Genomic DNA, 21,690 nt, shown 5'->3' with positions numbered 1-21,690 from the left:
GGGGCCCAGTTGGACTATGATTAAGGCCATAAAACTTTTCCCTGAAGAGAACAGTTTCTGAGTGGAGGGCAGTGTTCTCCCCAGGCTCTTTTAGCCGGGTGCTCCACTCAGCTAGTTTTGATGAGCACCCGGCTGTGATCAGCTCACCTCTTCCTATGCTGTAAGCAGAGTTGCGCACAGAAGCATTGGCCCTGCATTCTCTCATCTCAGCCCACCAGGCTATTTTTTCGTGTCTCCTGGCTGGAAAAAAAAAATTCTGGGGAGAACACTGGAGGGGATTGGTTAAAAAGGTCAACAGTTCATATATTTAGCTCTCTGTGACACAAAGACAAATTTTCTTTGTTTAGGAGGATAAACCTAAATCATCATGATCTGTACAAATATAATTGACCAAAGCTAACCATAAATCATGTATTTATTTCAAGTTGAAGGAAACCACTCAGCAGAAAACCAAGGACACAGAACTCCTTGAGAGCCAAAGGAGACACTTTTCAATGCTGAGAAGGACGGTGCAAGACCTGGAGATTGAACTAGATGTTCACCGTAGCTTGGTAAGAGGAGATCATGTTTCTTATCTAAAAGAGAGTGTCCATCACAATAATCGTTTATCGTATGCCATTGTTAATTGTGCTCTAGGCGATGGCGTGGGTGGGTGCGATAGGTGTGGGCAGGTGGCGAGGGAAGCAATAGCCATGACGGCAGCAGCGATAGACGTAGCTCTCAACTAAGAGTCTTAATGTGAATCTCTGAACCAAAAAATCTACTCGGCAGCACTGAAAAGGCTTGTTTAAGGCCCAGTGCACACCAAAACTGCTAGCAGATCCACAAAACACTAGCAGTTTCATTTCAGAGCGATTCTAGGCATGTTTAGAGACGTTTTCTAAACATGCCTAGCAGTTTTGGGTGCGTTTTTGGGTGGCAGATTACACATATTGTTACAGTTACTGAACAGCTTCTGTAACAAAAATGCTTGGCAAACCGCTCTGATGTAGCATTTTTCAGAGCGGTTTGCGTTTTTCCTATACTTTACATTGAGGCAGAAACGCTTCTGCAAACCGCAAACGTGCAGGAGGAGGCACATTTGCGGTTTGCTACAAACCTCAAACCGCCGGTGTGCACCATCTGATTGAAATACATTAGCCAATAGTTTTTACAGGCGGATGCGGCCGGCGGATCGCATCCAAAACCGCTCGGTGTGCACTGGGCCTAACAGTTTTACAGCATCAGAAGTTTATTTTTCTTACCCAAGTCTCATGTTTAGCTGCACAGAAGAAAAACTGCTCGGGCATTTTTCCCCGATGCTGTGCAAAGCATGATGGGATTTCTGATGAGGTTGTTCTCCTGCCCTTTTGGTGCAATTTTTTTATTTTTGTATTTTGAAGTTGAGATTTGAAGCCTAGCGGGCGCAGCTGGGAGTGGTGATCAGGGAACAGGACAGAACTGTCTAATGCTTCATGTTACCTCATTTCAACCAAAAAGCAGAGCGAGTAACCTCATTTACACTCATCAGGGCTCTGCATAGGGAAGGAGGCGCTCAGGGGAGTAAGCCGCATTTCCATCATCATGCGCCTGTAGGCATGTGTCTACAGTGCCTTATGGTAAATCTGGCCCCGGCCTTAAGCAGGTTTTAAAGTCCCTCCAGGGCTTAAGCCTGGTATACACAATTAAAATTGGCCAATCACTAATTTTCCCACCACCATGTAGTGTTTGGTCCAATATATTTTAAATAGCGATTTGTGTAGATAATCTCTCATACTACATGAAGGAGGTAAAATTGGTCAGGGATTGGCTAATCAAGAGTGTACCAGGCTTTAACCTCCTTGGCGGTATGGAAGAGCTCAGTTTGTCCATGACTGCCGGAGGGCACCGCTCAGGCCCCGCTGGACCGATTTTCATAATTTTTTTTTAAAAACACGCAGCAAGCACTTTGCTTGCTGCGTGATAGGGACGATCGCTGCTGATCTGACGCTACCCGATGCCGCGATACGCTAGCACTTTGCCAAAATGCTGGGCTAATGTTAATGGATGGGGCAACTTCCACAGGAGCGTTTGCATTTCCCAGAAACGCAAACGCAGGACCTGCAGCACTTTGGGAGCGTTAGCGCTTCAATGTAAAGTATTGAAACGCTAGAGGAAATGCTCAGCAAAACCTAAACTGGTCGGTTTTGCTAGCGTTTTGCGGTTCAGCACACTGTAACAAAATGAAAAATAATTCACAGGACCAATCTGGACAAAAGCACAACTTGAAAAACGCTACACAACCGCTGAGCAAAAAAATACAATGTTGCAAAACGTGACCAAAAACACGCATGAATCCGCTTGCAAACCGCTCAGACAAAACGCTAGCGGTTGCGTTTCGCGTTTGCTGATTTCAGTGGGTTCCAGGCCTAATGTCAGATTTCTACTACTTACTGTAAGTGACAGCAACATAGGAGAAAAGTAATTTATGGCTCATTTTACTCTGGGAGAAATGTACTTATTTGTGTTTTAAATTTTAAGATTTTCGCGATAGTTCCTCTTTAAGCACCTTCAATTTAGATTGGCCAATCACTGACCTATTTTAACATTTCCATGTAGTATGAGAGCAAACACAATCTTTCATAGTATTGAAAAATCTGTTAACCTTCATACTACATGGAGGTTAAATTGGCCAATCAAAGTTTATGGTGTGCACCAGGCTTTTGTTACACCTATCGGATGATAGGACCAGTTGAACACTAATGCTGCGTACACACTGGCGACTATGGTCATTTGAAACAGCTCATTAACGATCGTTCCGCCGACAATCGGGGAAAGAACTTTACCCAACTATCATTACCACGAACGACAAAAGAACGACATCGGGAAGATGGAAATATCCGACCTGACGGATCGTATCTACCGACAATCGTTACAAAACTATAGTGTGTACAGACATCGGCCGAGAACGATCGTTACAAGGGCCAATGCACCTGTGTTGAATTCTGCCCAGTTTCCGTACTTCCTTTGTAGCGCGGCCGTTAAGATGGTTACATTGCTCATTTCAATTAAACTTTGTTTTCAAGTTAACAATCATATATTTGTATCTATTGTAACTCCATGTCAGTGGTTTTTTATTTTATTTTATATAAATATGTACGCAACATTTCCTTCTGATCGTTCTTTTCTGCGAGAACTATCGTTAAAATGTGTATGATGATCGCTGCATCCCATCGTTGCATTACAATCTTTCCAATATCGTTCGTCTGGTAACTATCCTTCTTTGCAAACGATAGTTATCGCAAGTGTGTACGAAGCATAAGGCTGTAGACACTATGCAAAAATTAATTACAACCGCCACTCAACGATCTGTATGCAAAAATTCAATTTATTAGTAGAAAAAGACGTGACCCCCATCCCACTAAAAAAAAAAACATGAACCCCCCCTAAAAACAAGATGTGGGCATCGACACCTAGGAGTACTCCTGGTAACACGCACACCAACCATTCACCTCATACACACACAGACTGGTCGGCCGGCCTGATTGCTGTTGTATTTGACAATTGCTGCGTAATGTGTTGACGCTTTATAAATATAATCAAAATAATAATAATAATAATAATAATAATAATAATAATACTACATTTGCTCAAAACCACTATTCTGTAACTTCTTTGGGACACATTCTAAATATATTCAGGCTCTCCATAGAGGGATTTCCATTACTGTAGTTTCATAGTCTCTGTAATAGCAATGCTTTTGCACTTTGTGACCAATGGCTACCGAGCAGGAATTGTGTGACAGTACTGTCAGCAACAGTAATTATGCACATATTCTTATGGTGCTTCGCATACTTTACCACCTTAGGATCTGCTTCCTGATGTTTTCAGGCTCTCATGGCGATCTCCGGGGCGTCCCGGCGGGTTGCAGGTACCTGCTGTGTGATCCGGCTCGCTGTCTGCCTCCCCGTTCACCATGTGCGTGTTTGGCGTGCGTCTTGCCTCTGATCCAGGCTGTTCCTCCAGCCCATCATCCCCAAGCCTCGCCCACATACGTTACGCCCACTGTCACGTGGGCTTCCTCAGTGTGATGAGTGTAGACATACTATGGGCTCTATTCACAAAGCATTACCACATTCCGGCTGATTTTTACCGATCATCTTCCCAAGTTACAATTCACTAAACAGGTCACCGCACAGAAAATCAGCATTCCCGACTAGCGAGGTAATTACTTCAGAAAATGTCAATTCACAAAGATTTACGCATTTTAATTACCGGGCCAGTGTCTGGTATTTTTCTTCAGCTCACAGCTGCCGATAACTGGCTCTACCCATGTTGTCTCTTTGCGGTGGATTTGACAGACAACCTTTGGGGTGAGCCAGGCAGCCAACAGGGAGAGCCACACAGCCTCCTCACTGTGATTGGATGCAATGGGGTATCGGGTGAGTCTTTCAGGGTATCAAAGCAGAGGAAGCTGACAATTCTGTGGGCATCCCTTTAGATGTGCATATTTGTATTGTACAAACAGAACAGCTCCCCCTGGTGGCTGCAGCATATCTAAAGGGATGACACAGATGTCCTGGCACCTTAGACCTTACCCTCCATGAACCTACAAACTCCCCTGCCGAACCGCTCTGCAAGTGAGCTGGCTGTCACTTCTCCATCACTTCCCTTGCCCATAATAGGTAGCTACAGGTGTCCCTTAGCATTAGGTAGCCAGAGGTACCCTCATTATTAACCACTTTATCCACCACCACAGTATATCTACATCCTCTGTGACTTCATCTAAGCCTCGAGTCAGTGGATATACGTCTTGTAGCAGAAGCAGTGCTGTGCAGGATTGGGCTTGCTCCTGTGCACATTTCTGGCACTATCTGATGCAGCACTAATTGGTGAAGGGGTATATAGGTTTCCTGAGCTAATGAGATTGAGTTATACTATTAAAAATACTTTTATTTTCTCAGTTCATCATCAAAAATAAACTCTGTAGCATTATTTCAGAAACCAAATATCTTTACCATAAATTGTGACAGGAACATAATCCAAGTTATGTGATAGCGGTAAGAATAGCTAAACAAAATTTGTGGGTTTTTTATCTACAGTAGGAATAGTGTGGTTTTTTTCTATTTTTTCCTTGTTTTGCCATTAAAATTCATAGAATAAAATAAAATTGTTCAAGGGAAAAAAATTGAAAGAATTCAATGAAAGTCTAGTTTGTCTTGAAAAACCAGAAACGAAATATATATTGTGTGTCATAAGTAGGGATAAAGTTATTTCTAATTAAATAAGGACATAGCTAAACTGTCACAACTGCTCTGGTCCATAAGAGGGAAAAAAAGGTCTGGATCCAAAGTGGTTAAGAAGCTAATAGCGCCCTCCCTATAGGGAGATCTTCTCAGTGAAATGCAGAGAGCTGGGTGAGTAGAGGTGCGTACACACATGCGACTATAGTCGTTTGAAACGATCGTTCCCTGATCATTTCAAACGACGATCGTTTAAAATAAAACAGCCAACGACCATGAAGTCTAACGACGGACGAGCTAGTTCGTTCAATACGAAATATTTAGCTTGCCGGATTTTTCCCAATGACGATCGTTTGCAAAAGTAGTACATCGTTGGAAACGATCGTTCGTACTAGGCTTGCGCATGCGCATTTCACTATTTCTCCATGGAACTTTTCATTTTTATGCGCATCCGCAATCGTTGCTTTATTTGTTGTAACGTTCATTTTAACGATCAGATCGTTTCACACCTTTTACAACTAACTTTACTTAGGTCGTTCTTTCTTCAATTAAAAGTTTGTTCGTCGTTCATAACGAACGATCGTTGTCGCATGTGTGTACGTAGCATAAGAGTAACCTCATTTGAGGTCTGCTTCAGACTCTGCGTAGGGAAGGAGGGAGGGAGGCACTAGGGGATGCCTTTCCATCATTAGCCTATGCCTACAGTGCTGTATGGTGAACCCGGTCCTGTCGGAGACAGACAGACAGACAGACAGACAGACAGACAGACACCTCCCTGCCTGCTGCCCTGCCAGAAGGCTGGTAAGTGACACTTACTGAGCAGGGATTAGTGACTTGAGGCATGTTTGTTCGGTAAATTACCAAACTTCTGCCTCAAGGGGGACAACTTTTATGAATTTGGGGAAAAAAAAAACCCGCATGAGGCATTTTACCAACCAAAACGCTACAGATTTCACTGCTTATTGTGAATAGAGCCCTATGAGTGCTTTCTGAGAGCTGTTGTGACCATCAGAGAGCTTTTTAATAACGCTCCCACTTGCGATAAAATCGTAGTAAAATCGTGATCGCAGCAATTTTACTGCAAATCGGAGCATTTTTTAAAAAAAGCTCAGAAAGCGCTCATAGTTGTCTACAGGCTAAGGCCTCTTACACACTAAGACATTGCGTTTGATGCGACGTTAAAGTCGCACAACGTGCCCCTAACGCAGAGCATGTAGATTATGAAATTGGACGTTATTTTGCACTGCGTTGTGTCTCTCGGTGCACCGTTTTCGTTGCATAATGATGGAACAAAATTGGCGCATGCGTTACATTTTTAAAAAAAAAACCTTACTGAGCATGTGCAACACACATAACGCAGCAAATGTATTGCTAAACGCACAGCATGCAGCACTTTCTAAATATTGCTACACGTTACACACAACGCAACGTGTGCACTGTGAATGTCGCACAGACTTAATATTGCTGTGTGTTAGTCCACGTTAAAATATTTTCTAACGTGCGACTTTAACGCTGCACTGTGAAAGAGGCCTAAAGCCTGGTACATACCTTCAATTTTGATTTGCCAATCCCTGGCCAATTTTACCACCTTCATGTAGTATGAAGGTCAACAGATTTTGAACACTATGAGCAGATTATGTAGGTAAACGCTCATACTACAATGGCGGTGAATGGTGATGAAGTTGGTCAATCAAAGTTGAAGGTGTGTACTGGGCTTTTGAATACAGACACTTATTAGATTTTTATTCTCAATACATGAATAATGCAATTTGCATTGCACACTTATATTTTTGCTTGATTACGCTGTGTGTCGATTTAACACTAAAAATGAGGGAGCTGTATTAGATTTTTATTTGCAATCTAGGAAGAATGCAAATATACAAATAATGCAGATTGTATCTAAATTTATGAATTATGCAGGCTGCATGCACGTCTGTACAAATCTCCCCCTGCTATCCCACAACCTGTGCATTGCTCAACAGGTATAAGGCTGCTTTCACAGTGGGACGTTACAGGCGCACGTTAGAGCAGCCTGTAACGCAGCCCAACTCACAGCACTGAAAAATCAATGGGCTGTTCACAGTGCCCACGTTGCGTTACAGTGTAATGCTGGACGTTCAAAGAAAGTGCAGCATGCTGTGCGTTATACTCGTATTTTGCTGCGTTAGACTGTTTGCACATGATCAGTAATGTCTGTTTTTTTTTGCCACATGGCTAATTAATATTTACTGCACTGTGGTGTTTACTTCCTGGAGCGGCCGCTTTGTGCTACGATTAGCTGGCAGGACCACATGTTGCGGAGTGTTCCGATCACGTGGTCTCCATAGTCTTTTGCCTGCATGCGCCGTTTTCGTCCGATAGTATGCGTCAAAAAGTGTGCATCACGGACGCATCAACAGCTCACTGCTGCCTGGTAACTGCTCACTGCTGCCTCATAACTGCTTGCCGAACACACAGCTTAACAGTTCATGGAAAAGAGGCCTAAGTGAGCACAGATGTAAGTCAACAACACAATTCAAGCACAAAATTGTGCGTACGTACAAAAAGGGCGCCCGGACAAAAAGGGCGCGGGGTGTAAACTCTAAATAATAATTAATCATTAATAGGGTTTATAAAAATAGTGTGCTATATTTCGTTTACAAATAAGGTTTAACAAAATTATAAATAATGTTTATGAAGTCAGAAATTGTGAAAACGTTATTCTTCCCTGTTTCTAAAGTTAAACTTATAATTACGTTTATGAAAAAAAAATATATGTTTAATTGTTATAATTCTATATTATTGTGAATAACCTTCATTTACGGTTTGTTCTTATAATAAAATCTGAAAATATTCTTTATAACGATGATATAAATATAACTACGTTCGTAATAAGTGTTGTAAAACATTAGTAATTATTACTAAAATTTTATGAAAACTTTACCTAAGCCTACTCTTACACAGAACCCTCCCTGTACCTATCCCTAACCCCTAGACCCCCCTGTTGGTGCCTAAACCTAAGACCCCCCTGTTGGTGCCTAAACCTAAGACCCCCCTGTTGGTGCCTAAACCTAAGACCCCCCTGTTGGTGCCTAAACCTAAAACCCCCCTGTTGGTGCCTAAACCTAAAACCCCCCTGTTGGTGCCTAAACCTAAGACCCCCCTGTTGGTGCCTAAACCTAAGACCCCCTGTTGGTGCCTAAACCTAAGACCCCCCTGTTGGTGCCTAAACCTAAGACCCCCCTGTTGGTGCCTAAACCTAAGACCCCCCTGTTGGTGCCTAAACCTAAGACCCCCCTGTTGGTGCCTAAACCTAAGACCCCCCCCTGTTGGTGCCTAAACCTAAGACCCCCCCCTGTTGGTGCCTAAACCTAAGACCCCCCTGTTGGTGCCTAAACCTAAGACCCCCCTGTTGGTGCCTAAACCTAAGACCCCCCTGTTGGTGCCTAAACCTAAGACCCCCCTGTTGGTGCCTAAACCTAAACCCCCCCCTGTTGGTGCCTAAGTAACCCTCCCTGTACCTACCCCTAACCCCTAGACCCCCCTGGTGGTGCCTAAACCTAAGACCCCCCTGGTGGTGCCTAAACCTAAGACCCCCCTTTATTATGTGGATAATAATGTTTTACTAATTGTGGATGCAAAAAATATTTTGCAATTTACGTTACGTACTGATCGCTTTATTTTGTGAATAATAATGTTTTACAAACAGTATGGGATAAAACTTTAAATAATGTTTTAATTAGTTAAATAAGATAAATATGTTTAGTATTTTTATAAACGTTATTCGGCACGGGTGCATTTTATAAACGTAAATCACCACAAGCACACTTATAAATCATTAAAAATCTCCTGGCGCCAGTTGTAAACGTTATTTATGTCCTGCGCCCTTTTTTCCTGCTCGGCGCCCATTAAACGCTATTTATTATGAGAGTGAATGGCGGCGCCCTTTTTGTCCACTAGCGGCATGCGCCCTTTTTTCCCGCTTCCCAAAATTGTCCCCATACACTTCAATGCAGAAAAAACTAAATTATGGTTGCAATTTTGCAACATTTCTGCTATGCGAAACTTAGCCAAGTTTGCTAAATCAAGTTTGGGAATTTTTCCTGCTCATATTTGCATGATGTAAATTATATGCATGTCTGGAACATCTCGGAATAATAGAAAGTGTATTTCAGTGTTCCAGATCCAGACTACATACAATCTGTATCTAAGGACTGATTTACACTACGGGCTGGTGCACACCAAAACCCGCTAGCAGATCCGCAAAATGCTAGCAGATTTTGAAACGCTTTTTTTAATTTTTCTATGGCGTTTTGCTAGCGTTTTGCGGATTGCTGCTGCGGTTTTCAGTATAGTAGATTTCATATATTGTTACAGTAAAGCTGTTACTGAACAGCTTCTGTAACAAAAACGCCTGCAAAACCGCTCTGAAGTGCCGTTTTTCAGAGCGGTTTGCGTTTTTCCTATACTTAACATTGAGGCAGAAATGCACCCGCAATCCAAAAAATGCCTCACCCTGGCATTTTTCGTTTCTGCAAAACGCCCCCCGCTCTGGTGTGCACCACCCCATTGAGATACATTGACCAAGCGGATCCGCAGCCGCAAGCGGCTGCAGAAACGCTGAAAAAGCCGCTCGGTGTGCACCAGCCCTGAAAGAGCATTTTAAAATGCTAGAGATTTTAAAAGCTCTTGCTAATGCAATGCTATGGGGGATTTTTACCAAATCACATCACTCCAGTGTGAACACTCACATAGGATAACATTAGCAAGAGCGTTTCAAATCACAAAGCTCTTGGAAACGCTCTTGTAGTGTGAATGAGTCCTAATTGACCATCTCTATATAGACTGAGGCTGGATTCACACTACTCCATCAGTTTTCGGAGTACACTTTTTCAGCATGAGGTTTCTGACAGTGCTGCATTGCTGTCAGCTGTTTCTCTGCATGTGATAAATGTATTAGTGTGTGAATTAAAGGGGAACTGAAGAGAGGTATATGGAGGCTGCCATGTTTATTTCCTTTTAAGCAATACCAGTTGCCTGACAGCCCTGCTGAGCCTCTGCCTTTAATACTATTAGCCATAGCCCCTGAACAAGCAGATCTTGGTGGTAGTAGCAAATATTCAGGTGTTTCAGACTTTAAAGTCAGATCTGACAAGACTAGCTGCATGCATGTTTCTGGTGTTATTCAGATACTACTGCAGAAAAAATAGACCAGCAGGGCTGCCAGGCAACTGCTGTTGATTAAAAGGAAATGAATATGGCAGCCTCCGTATACCTCTTACTTCAGTTCACCTTTAAAGGGACTCTGAGCGCTAAATAAAAATGAAATTTGGGGTTACCATTCCTCCACCCCCCCCCCTTAGCCCACGTGGTCCTCCAGCATCCTCTCCCTTCTCTCGCTCCCGCTGGCGACTCTGGTAATCGGCGACTCTAGGGGGAAGTCGCACATGTGCACCCATTGCGCCATCACACCGGTCGCCGTAAGCCCCCTGCGCATGCGCGGTTCAGTCTTTAAAGAACTGCGCAGGAACCTTACCGTGAACAGTGTGATGGTGCACAGATGCGACTTAACGCGAGAGTGGGCAATTTCTGGAGCCGCCAGCAGGACTAGGAGAGGGGAGAAGAGGATGCCAAAGGACCTAGCCGGCTCCAGGGGCCTGGAGGAACCCCCAGGTAAGACCAAATTTTGTTTTCATTTAGCGCTCAAGGTCCATTTAAAAATTGGTTCTCAGTTTTCCTATGCAGAAAGTGCATAGAAAAGCAGACGCGTGGGAATCCAGTCTTAGGGCTGGAGCTGGAGAGGTTCATGAGCGTTTTTAAACACGCTAGCGGTTTGAAAACTGCTTGGGTAATGTATTTCAATGAGCTGGTGCACACCAGAGCGGTTCATTTTTTCCACAAACGCAAACTCGGGGGCTGCAGCATTTTTTAGATTTCGGAGGCGTTTCTGCCTCAATGTTAAAGTGTAGGAAAGTGATTGAACTCCATGGACGTATGTCTTTTTTCAACCAAAATAACTATGTAACTATGTGGAAAACCGCTAGATCAGAGTGGTTTTCCAGGCGTTTTGATTCAGAAGCTGTTCAGTAACAGCTTTACTGTAACAATATATGAAATCTGCTACACAAAAACTCTCCAAAAAATGTTAGGCATGCTTAGAATCATGCCTAGAATCGCTCTGAAAATCTGCTTCAAAAACCTCTAGCTAGCGGTTTTTGGTGTGCACTGGGCCCTAAACCTATCTGTGGTTATTCATTACAGCATATCTCACTTCTATATACCACATCCCCCAAGAGCTTACACCAAACCTTACCTCCAGCAACGCTCTGCACAGCAGACTGATTGCTCTGTGGCCAGATAACAGTTGATAGGCTGAGCTAAGGAGCCCACCTGTGGAGCTCCTGCAATGCAGTAGCAGAGATGGGCAATGAGATGCAAATACTACCAAGTTGATACAGGATTATACATATTGTATATGCAAATGTATGCTGCATGAAAAAAGGGCAATTGAATCCTGCCAAAGTGGTGATCCATTTTTTAGCTGCATACATTTGCATGCCAATTTTGCATAACCCTGCACCAGCTCGGAATTATTTGCATTTCATTGACCATCCCTAGTCGGGGCATCAAAACACAAACCGTGGCTATATTTGATTGGTCCAATTCCAAGCTGTAAAAATGTGCATAGAATTAGCATACAATTGACATCAATATGGAATTGTCACCATTTCATTGACCATCCGTAATCTGGTGTAACTGCATTTGATTGCCTTGATTCCAAACTGCATTAGATCTGTTTCAGGCTGGGAGCGCACTTGTCTGTCAGTTTTCTGTATATGTTTTTCTGCACACCATGTGAGCTTGTATGTGGAAAAATATGTGCACTTTTTTTTTATAGCCGAGAGTGTTAGGCCTCCTTTCCAAGGACTGTTGAGCTGTGTGCTCAGCAAGCAGTTACCAGGCAGCAGAAAGCAGTTACCAGGCAGCAACAAGCAGGTACCAGGCAGAAGTGAGAGTTTGAGAGGCATTTCACTGCCTAATGCCTCTCAACAGTTCGTGGAAAGGAGGCCTAACTGATAGCAAAAACACACACCATGCTGCACTGTTGTCAGTTATTTTCTGCATGCTAAAAACACACATATTCCTGTGCAGAAAACGGGCATGAAAACAGACAAGTGTGCTCCCAGCCCCATGCAGAGCTAGTGTCAGGGAGGGTTCACACTGACTCATCAGGAAATGCAAACGCTTTCTCAATCAATAGCATGTTGGTCTGCATTATACATGTGGGCGTTTTTTCGCGTACATGTGAATTTGGCGCTGGTACACTTGGGCGCAGGATCCAGCTGTTATATGGCTGGTCCTGCTTCTGCACAAGTCCGGGGCGTTTTAATTACTATTCCCCCTCCAGGCCACCATGGATAGTGGGGGAATGAAATAATTCGGCTTCCAGCGATTGCTGGAGGCCGAATTATTGTGTTTTTTAAGCAACTTCGGCTCCGTCTTCTGACGGAGCCGACCTTCCTCACTGAGCGCCGCTATAGACTGATTCCCATTACAGTCTATGGCGGCGCTGGCTGCGCCCAAAGGTAGCAGCGCTGAAAAGCACTGCTCCGCGTTTTTTCACAGTAGCAATGATTGTCAATGTGAAATTTGTAGCATGTGATAAAGTAGTGCCTGTTGTCAGTTTTTAAAAGTATTGTAGCCAATTTCAACTTGGTTCTTGGACATAAGTTTCACAAGTGGATAAAATGTTTAGAGTTTTCACAGAGATAATTGTTTTTTTTTTTTTATTCTCAATGAATAGACAGATTTGGTTTAGCTGGTTTTTGTGTTTTGTTTGTCAACAGAAATCCACCCAAGAGGTAGCATTGCATGACATTGAGACTGGCTACATCTCCCATCTGGAAAATATCCAGAGAATTGTATTTAGACTAGAAAATGAGTTGACCAAAGTAAGATCGGAAGCTGATAAACTGACCTCTGACAGCAGACTGCTGTACTATCTGAAGGACCTTCTAGAGATGGAAATAAGAACATACGGTCTTCTTATGGATGAAGAGGAGAACAGGTGGGAAATGTTTTACTGAACTTCATTGAGATCTGAGACATCAGCATGGTTGTTCTGAACTCATCTGCCAGTACACACATTAACCTCATTTACAATATTTGGTTAACGAAATACGTACATTGAGTACACTTACCACAAAAGACAAACATTGAATAAACTTAACTTACCTTTTGGTACTTTTAATTTAGATATATGGTATGTCGTAGGCATTGGGGATCATCCAGCACCTTCATTGTAGGCCAGAGGGAGGAGGGGGTGAGGGACTTGTGTACTTATACATGTAAGTATAGTTATCTGTAACTTCCGACCAAGACTGCATTTCTAACCATGAAGGTCCAGGATTAGAGTTCTGGCCACTGTGGCCTACTACTCCTCCTCCAATCCACAATGGCAGCTGCAAACAACAGTGATGTCACTTCCTGTTTACCAAGAAACTAGGAGATGGAAAGGAGGTGGGGCTTTTTCTTAATTAGGGATTGAATTTCAGCATTAGGAATGTTTGGAAATGTCGATCTCCGATTCAGCAGAAATTCCAATTTACCGTTTGCCCAATTTCCTGTTTTTCCAATCTACGATTTTAGGGTGTTTTTTTTTTTAATCAGAGAATGCAAAAAATAAAATAAAAAATAAATAAATAAAATCGGAAAGTCAGATAAATGAGGCGCCATCATGGCCGCAATGAGCATTGCAGTGCAGCACCCATTGTACCAGGCAGCCGGGGCTGCCAAATGACCTGCTGTTATAGATTTTCAGTATTCAGCAGAGCTTAGGCTGCTTTCACAGTGAGACGTTACAGGCGCAGGTTAGAGCAGCCTGTAACGCAGCCCACCGCACAGTAATGAAAAATCAATGGGCTGTTCACAGTGCCCACATTGCATAGGAGTATAACGCTGCACGTTAAATGAAAGTGCAGCGTACTGTGCGATATACTCGTATTTGGCTGCGTTAGACTGTTTGCACGTGCTCAGTAAAGTTTTTTGTTTTTTAAATGTGCCGCATACGCCGTTTTCGTTCAATCCGTATGCGTCAAAAAATACGCATCACGTACGCATCAAGAGACGCATAACGCAGTGCAATGTAACGTCCAACTTCAAAGCTAACATGCGTTGCGTTAGGGGCACATTATGCGACCTTAACGTCGCATCAAACGCAACGTCTTAGTGTGAAAGAGCCCTTAGAGTTTTTGTGGTGGTAGTTTGTGGTTTTTCTTTGACTCCTCTGCTTTTTGTTTTTCTCACAGGCTAGAAGATGTAATCTCTGAGTCCTCTCGGGGAACTCCTCCTAACCACAGACAAAGTAAGCATGCTATTAGGCACTGGGAACTAAACCAGGATATTATTTAATTAATGCAAACCTGGATTAGGCCTGGAACCCACTAGAGCATTTTTTTGCTTTTTTGAGTGCTCAGGGATCGCTTTCAATCACTAGTGATTTCCCCAAACGCTCTGCCAATGTAAATGGATGGGACAGATTCCACTAGAGCAATCGCAGGACATGCAGCATTTTGGGAGCGTTTCCACTCTTATAAATTGTATGGGTGCAGGGAAAACACTCCCAAAATCACAAATCGCTAGTGATTGCGATAGCACTTTGCGCTTTTTAGTGGGTTCCAGGCCTTAGGCTAGGTTCAATTTTCCCTCACTTCATCTCAGGGCTGGAACCCACTAGAGCGCTTTTTTCTGAGCATCTAGGGAGCACTTTAACCACTTCAGGATCACAGTGCTAAGCAGGGCTGCTCAAATCCGTTCCGGGAGACATCCGGATAGCTGATATCCAGATATCTCCCAGTTACCTGGGCGGGGGGGGGGTCAATCTTACCTGTCTGACGTCTTCTACGGTCTGTCCCTCGACGCCTCCCACGATTCGGTCCAAGCGACGGTCACGTGATCACAAACACTTCCTCCTTCCAGGTTGAAGGAGGAAGTGTTTGTAATCACGTGACGCCGGATTGGAACGCATCGTGGGAGGCGCCGAGGGATGAAGAAAGAAGACGTCACACAGGTAAGATTGACCCTGTCGCCCACCCCTTACAGGTTTACTGCGAGATATCCAGAAAGCAACTATCCGGGTATCTCCCGGATCCGAATTTGCACAGCCCTAGTGCTAAACCCCCCCCCCCCCCCCTTAAAGACCAGGCTATGTTTTGTTTAATTGGCCACTGCAGCTTTAAGGCCAAGCTGCAGGGCCACACAACACAGCACACAAGTGATCCCCCCCCCCCCCCCCCCCCCCGTGTTTAGTTTTATTTATTTTTTATAAATATTTATGTTTTTTTTTTATTATTATTTTATTAAAATTACCTATTTATTTTGTTTCCCTTTTACCTCCCTCCCTCACTGCAGGCAGCCAGTCCTGGAGATCGGCTGTCATAGGCTTCTGCCTATGAGAGCCGATCGCCCTCTTGTCCCCCAGGGGGACAGCCATGTCATACGGCAGTCCCCAGTACAGCGCTGCTGCTATTCGCAGCGCTGTACTACATGTAAAGACTAAGTCTCCCGAGCGGCAATTGCCGCTCAGAGACTGAAATCTGGGTGGAGCTCCGCCCCCCGAGCAGAAGATGCGCGCGCAGCCTGAGTGCGATCTCCTGCAAAATGCAGCCCCAGTGAGTGTGGAGCGGTCTTGAGGTAGTTAAATCGCTAGCGATTTCCCTAACAGCTCTGCCAATGTAAATAAATGTAGCAAATTCCACAATAGCGATTGCGATTAGCAAAATCACAATCACAGGACATGAAGCATTTTGGGAGGGTTTGCGCTTCAATATAAATTATTGAAGCGCTGGCAAATCGCTCATAAATCGCTACACATATCGATTTGTGTGCAACTTGAAATGACCGCAAACTGAAAAAAAAAAAAATTGAAACAACTAATTAGAATTAAAATCGCAAATTGCTATCACAATCGCTGGCAAAAAGCTTACACTATTTAAAATCGCTGCCAAAATCGCAGGAAAAAGCTCATGAAATCACTTACAAAATGCTAATTAAAAATGCTGGCGATTGTGAGAGCGATTTGCGACTTGTAGTGGGTTCCAGGCCTCAGAAAATGGCATTTACTGGATCTGATACTTTATCTGACCCTGCACATTTAAAGGACACTCGAAGCGAAAATACACTAATGAAATAAACAATTGTATCTATCTTCCTTCTCCTAAAAATGATTTTTTTAAGATATTCCACAGTTTTATGTTTAAATCTACTTTTTAAGTTTTATTGTTTTTGCTCAATGACACATTCATTGAAGTATGCCAGAGCTAAAATCTATGACCTATTGACCCTTTTTATCTCTTTCCTGCTCTCAGAAGCTATTTTCTGCTAAGAAAGTGTTTTATAGTTGGAATTTCTTATCAGTGAGGGTCACACTATAGTCACTTCCTGTCTGAGTCAGGACTGAGTAAGCCACTTACATACCTGATATTTAACTCTTTCAGGTAAAGAAAGAAAAAAAGGAACACAGCATAGTTATTTGTGTGCTAGGCACTGTACATACACGTCTATCTCATCATGTCACATGTCACTTTGGGTATCCTTTAAAGTGGCCATACATCTAGGGATGTAGCAGCCCAATCGACCAACCAATTCAATAATTCTATTGAAAAAAGAGAGAATAGAGTTTGTGCGATTGACAGTTGATTAGGGATGGTCAGAAATGCCCAGTTTCGATTCCACGGTAATTCTGATTTCCGCAAATGCCAATTTCTGATTTAAGTTTTTCCTATTTTCAATTTTTCTAATTTCCGATTTTTTCCGGTTTCCAATTTTCAAGGAGTATTTTATTTTTATTTTTTTTTGCATCAGAAAATACAAAAAAAAAATCGGAAAATCGAAAAACGGAATCTTGTGATGGGTCTAAAATTATTGCAGTAATCTTATTTGTGTGAAAAATGCTGCACTCTCTGATTGTTCCAATGCTTCTAAAGTTTGAGATTGGACTACAATTACCAAGTTGCGGTAAATCTGATTTCCGGGGAATTCCATTTTCCGATCGGAAATGCCAAACTCCAATTTGGAAATTCGGAAAATTCAATTTCTGTGGAATCCGAATGAGCATCCCTATAATTGACTGATATCTGGGCAAATTGCATCGATTTATTGATCGAGCAGGTTGGAAGATATCGGTCAATACGGCTATTGTTCACATGAATTTGATCGACAATGAATCAATTTGTAGATTTAGAACATGGAGGCACAACTTCATTCAGATCGATCAGTGAAAGTGAATCACATAGGATATTGCTTGTGGTGTGTGGGCCACTAGCAGGGCCAGTTCGCCCATGAGGCGGGGTGAGGTAGGTTCCTCAGGCGGCAAAGAGTGGGGGTCTGCCAAGCTGGAATGGGTAGCGGGCAGAAAGGGGGTATTGGGCACAGCTGCAGGGAGAGGGGTCGGACCCCCCTTCACCTGGGTCCCCCGATCTGCGTTCCCATCTAGCTTTAAAGTGCAGCAGCAGCATATAAATAGGAGACAGCGGGCGGGGATGGCTCACCTCTTCCGCGTTCCAGCGTGCGTTCCACAGTCGTCACTTCCTGCAATGCCGTCCAGTTACAATACAGTGGGCGGCAATGCAGGAAGTGACGACAGTGGAACGCACGCTGGAACGCGGAAGAGGTGAGCCATCCCCGCCCGCTGCCTCCTATTAATACGCTCGCTGCTGCACTTTGAAGCTAGAGGGGGAGCGCAGATCGGGGGACCCAGGTGAAGGGGGGGTCCGACCCCTCTCCCCGCCGATATGCCCGATACCTCCTTCCTGCCCGCTACCCCCTCCAACTCGGCGTCCCCCCACACCCACAGCTTTCATCGGTTCTAACAAGTTTGCCTCAGGCGGCAAAAAGTCTAGAACCGGCCCTAGCCACTAGTCATTCAACTGTCAATTAACCACACTGTAGTTGATTACCCAATAAAGTAAATCGATTAGTCACTACTTGATGCAAAATCGCTAGATGTATGGCTAACTTTAGTTTTTGCTTATAAACCTCTGAGACAGCATTGTGGGGGAAAGGGCAGTGAAGGGAGTCAGCTACTATTGCAGAATGGTACTCCATCAGCAAGACGCATAGTAAAGATATTCTAGGAATGGAGCATTAAAAATTAAAAATCGAATGACCTCCTGCGGTGGATCACAGATGGCCAGCTCCTCACCACACACTGCAGTTTTTCTCCTCACATTCCCTTCTCCCCTTACTAAACTCGACACTATGTAGTATTGTGCTGTGCTCACACCTCGTGTAGTCATTTCAGGACCTGTAGAACAACCCACATTATTTATTTATAATCTACCATTTGCCAAATTATACACGGTGAGGGAAATAAGTATTTGATCCTCTGCTGATTCTGCTTGTTTGCGATTTGACCAAGAAATGACCAATGTATCGTTTTAATGGTAGGTTTATTGTAGCTGAGAAAGTCAGGATATTTTGAGGTATTTTGTAATTACTCAGATATTTTATACGCAGTTCAAAACCAGCAAAAAAGTCAAACATTCAAATCTGAGTCTAAATGGACACCAGTAGACACCAAGATGGTTTCCATATAACTAGAACATATAGCAAGCAGACCTCACCATTAGAAATGGCACTGCCTAGGAGAGCTCATGAAGAAGCATGCGATCAGTTTGATCAGCTGATAGATTTGTGAGGCTCTGATTTGCTGATCATGATTATGCCTTAAACCAGGAAGTTATCACAGCAAATCAGAACCTTGTAAATGTATTAGCTGATCAAACTGATCACATGCTCCTCCATGAGTTCTTCTAGGCAGGGCCATCCCTACTCACCACTAGAATACCCAAGGAATACAGGAGGGCAGCTTACTGAGCATAGACTAGTCCACTGATCAAATTAATGACGTTTGGATGATTTACCGTTTTAAACTCCCTAGAGTTAAGGACAAGCCTGACTCGTCCTCAAAAAATAGCTAGAAATAGTGATGACGAGTCAGGCTTGTCCAACTATTACAATCACTCACCTGCGACGCCGCCAGCGTGTGGGGATCCCTCTCTGCCACCTCCGGTTTCCCTGCGCGCATATTCCCATCTTCTTCTCAGCAATCCCTGGTGGCCATCTCCTCTTCATCCTCATTCGTCGCTTCCTGTCCCTCGGCAAACACGTCTCCCGGCGTGTCCCTATAATGACGCTGCATGCGCCCCCTGGTGTCTTGTGCACACAGTGTCATCACATCAGGCTGCAAATTCATTTTTTTTTTTTGTATTGGATTCAATACAAACATCTGTATTGCATCCAATCTAAAAAATTCTAAGTGTAAAGGAAAAAAAGCTATGAGCAGCACTACTGCCCATAACATCAAATAATTATAACGTTAGGCCCGGTCCACATTAGCGTTTGCCAACGGAACCGCCCGAACGGTTCCTTGGTCCGTTTCGCTGAGCGGACCAAAAAATGCTGCAGGACCCATTTTTCCGGACCGTTTTGCTCAGCGGAACGGACACGGAAGGTTTTGCAGCATATAGGAACCAATGAAAATGGGCGTTTTACAGCACACTTGCTGTAAAACGGACCGTTTTCACCGGATCCAGCTGGCCTGATCCGTATGTCCGGTTCCGTAAAACAACGCTTATGTGAACCGGGCCTTAAAAATAAAAAATAAAAAACTTAAATGCATGCAAACATATACAAATAAGAAGTATTTTTCTTGCAGAGTAAAATGAGCCATAAATTACTTTTCTCCTATGTGGTTGTCACTTACAGTAGGTAGTAGAAATCTGACAAAAGTGACAGGTTTTGGACTAGTCCATCTCTTCATGGGGGGTTCTCAGCAAGGCTCTTATTCTTTATAAAGACATTCCCTGAAATGGATTTATGCAATGATGCTGGCCAGCTTCCCTGCTCGCTGCACACTTTTTTTTGGCAGCTGGACAGAGCAACTGCCATTCGCTAATGCCTTTGAAAATCAACAAAACCCTGAGAAGTCCAAAACCTGTTGGTTCTGTCTGATTTCTACTACTTACTGTAAATGACAGCAACATAGCAGAAAGGTACTTTATGGCTCATTTTACTTTGGAAGAAACGTACTTCCTTTTTGTATGTGTATACATATATTTTAAATTTTACGATCTTCGTTATCAAATTCTCGATAACATTTTTTTTATGCTATTTTTATATTGTACACATGCTTGTGGACACAGCTTGCAAGACCTCAACTTTCAAGCAGTGCACACAAATGCTTACAGTATAAAGAAACACTTAAAAAAAAAAAAGGTACACTTTTTGGTGCAAAAATTGCATGGACATTAAATTCCCAGGAAAGGTAAAAGAAATTAATCAGACTTTTAGATCTAGGTCATTTTACGTTACCTGGTCACATCTGCTGTCAAAACTGTGGCATGTCACCCACTGATAATAACCAATAATATAAAACCATGTGAATACTTTTTCCATATCAGAGCAAAACCGCCTCATTTAGATTTATAGTGTTTTTGTGTCTGATTTCAGAGTCAAAGTTTTCCATTACGAAAGACCTGCTGCTTGGTGAACTGGCAACCAGACGTTCGAAACACCGTTTAAACGAGACGAGAGAAAATAACTGATTTTTTTTTTTAAATTTTGTAACATGAAATAAAGTTATTTATTGACAGTAGCACAGCAGTAAATTTAATTGTGTGTATGCTATAAGGCTGCTTTCACAGTGGGACGTTACAGGCGCACGTTAGAGCAGCCTGTAACGCACCCCAACGCACAGCAATGAAAAATCAATGGGCTGTTCACAGTGCCCACGTTGCTTTACAGTGTAACGCAGCACGTCTACATAACGTACTGCATGCAGTACTTTACACGCGGCTAAGCCGTGTTAGACTGTTTGCACATGCTCAGTAGGGTTTTTTTTCATTTTATGAGCGGAGAGGAGGCGGGGAGAGGCCGCTACGTAGCCAGGCACATGGCTACTTATTATTCACTGCACTTGCAGTGTTTACATCCTGGAGCTGCCGCTGATTGGCTGGCGGGACCACGTGATGCGGAGAGCTCCGCTCACGTGGTCTCCGCAGTGCCTCCGACAGAGCAGGCGCACCAAGAGCTGCTTGTAATGCAGCTCTAGGTAGCATCCTCCTCCAACACCACCAGGTGTTGCGTTAGGGGCACACTATGCGACCATAACGTCCCCTAAACGCAACGTCCTGGTGTGTAAGTAGCCTAAATGTAAGGTGTTGGTCTTCAATAGCAAATTTAACATAGGATGGGGCAACAAAAAGACCAACGACAACCAAATTCCCTCCAAAGAGGAATGCTTGGCTTCTTGCTTAAAGACAGGCGGAGAAGATTGGGAAGGTGTGTCTCTCCTTGCATTTGAGGGTCAGTGCACACCAAAAAGCGCTAGCGTAATTGTAAACACTCAGCGCTTTTTGAAGTGATTTTTCTAGGCATGTGCCTAGCGATTTTCTGATCATGCTTGGCGATTTTTGGAGCATTTTGGTGTAGCTTTTTTATATTTTGTTAC

At 43.4% G+C, this 21,690-nt stretch overlaps 1 protein-coding gene across 2 annotated transcripts; it reads left to right on the top strand.

Annotated features, from left to right (window-relative positions):
* The first annotated feature begins 374 nt into the window (after nt 1–374).
* Nucleotides 375–20,827, top strand: LOC137541905 (keratin, type I cytoskeletal 18-like). 2 transcript variants are annotated; one of them, XM_068263480.1, is made up of 4 exons: nt 375–551; nt 13,028–13,248; nt 14,489–14,544; nt 20,670–20,827. In XM_068263480.1, the coding sequence occupies exons 1-4, from the start codon at nt 495–497 to the stop codon at nt 20,783–20,785; spliced, it is 450 nt and encodes a 149-aa protein (XP_068119581.1). In that variant the 5' UTR covers nt 375–494; the 3' UTR covers nt 20,786–20,827. The 2 variants fall into 2 exon arrangements, with proteins under 2 accessions (XP_068119581.1, XP_068119582.1); XM_068263481.1 differs by having other exon boundaries at nt 376–551; nt 20,691–20,827.
* The last annotated feature ends 863 nt before the right edge of the window (nt 20,828–21,690 follow it).

This window comes from Hyperolius riggenbachi, chromosome 12, assembly GCF_040937935.1.
Source record: "Hyperolius riggenbachi isolate aHypRig1 chromosome 12, aHypRig1.pri, whole genome shotgun sequence".
NCBI classification, from domain to species: Eukaryota; Metazoa; Chordata; class Amphibia; order Anura; family Hyperoliidae; genus Hyperolius; species Hyperolius riggenbachi.
This window is presented reverse-complemented; position numbering and strand designations above follow the sequence as displayed.

Excerpts from the sequence above, each read along its gene's own strand:
- LOC137541905 (XM_068263480.1), top strand. The coding sequence starts at position 495 with ATGCTGAGAAGGACGGTGCAAGACCTGGAGATTGAACTAGATGTTCAC. Across the intron at positions 552-13,027 it reads TAGATGTTCACCGTAGCTTG|AAATCCACCCAAGAGGTAGC; the intron begins GTAAGAGGAGAT and ends GTTTGTCAACAG. Across the intron at positions 13,249-14,488 it reads ATGGATGAAGAGGAGAACAG|GCTAGAAGATGTAATCTCTG; the intron begins GTGGGAAATGTT and ends TTTTTCTCACAG.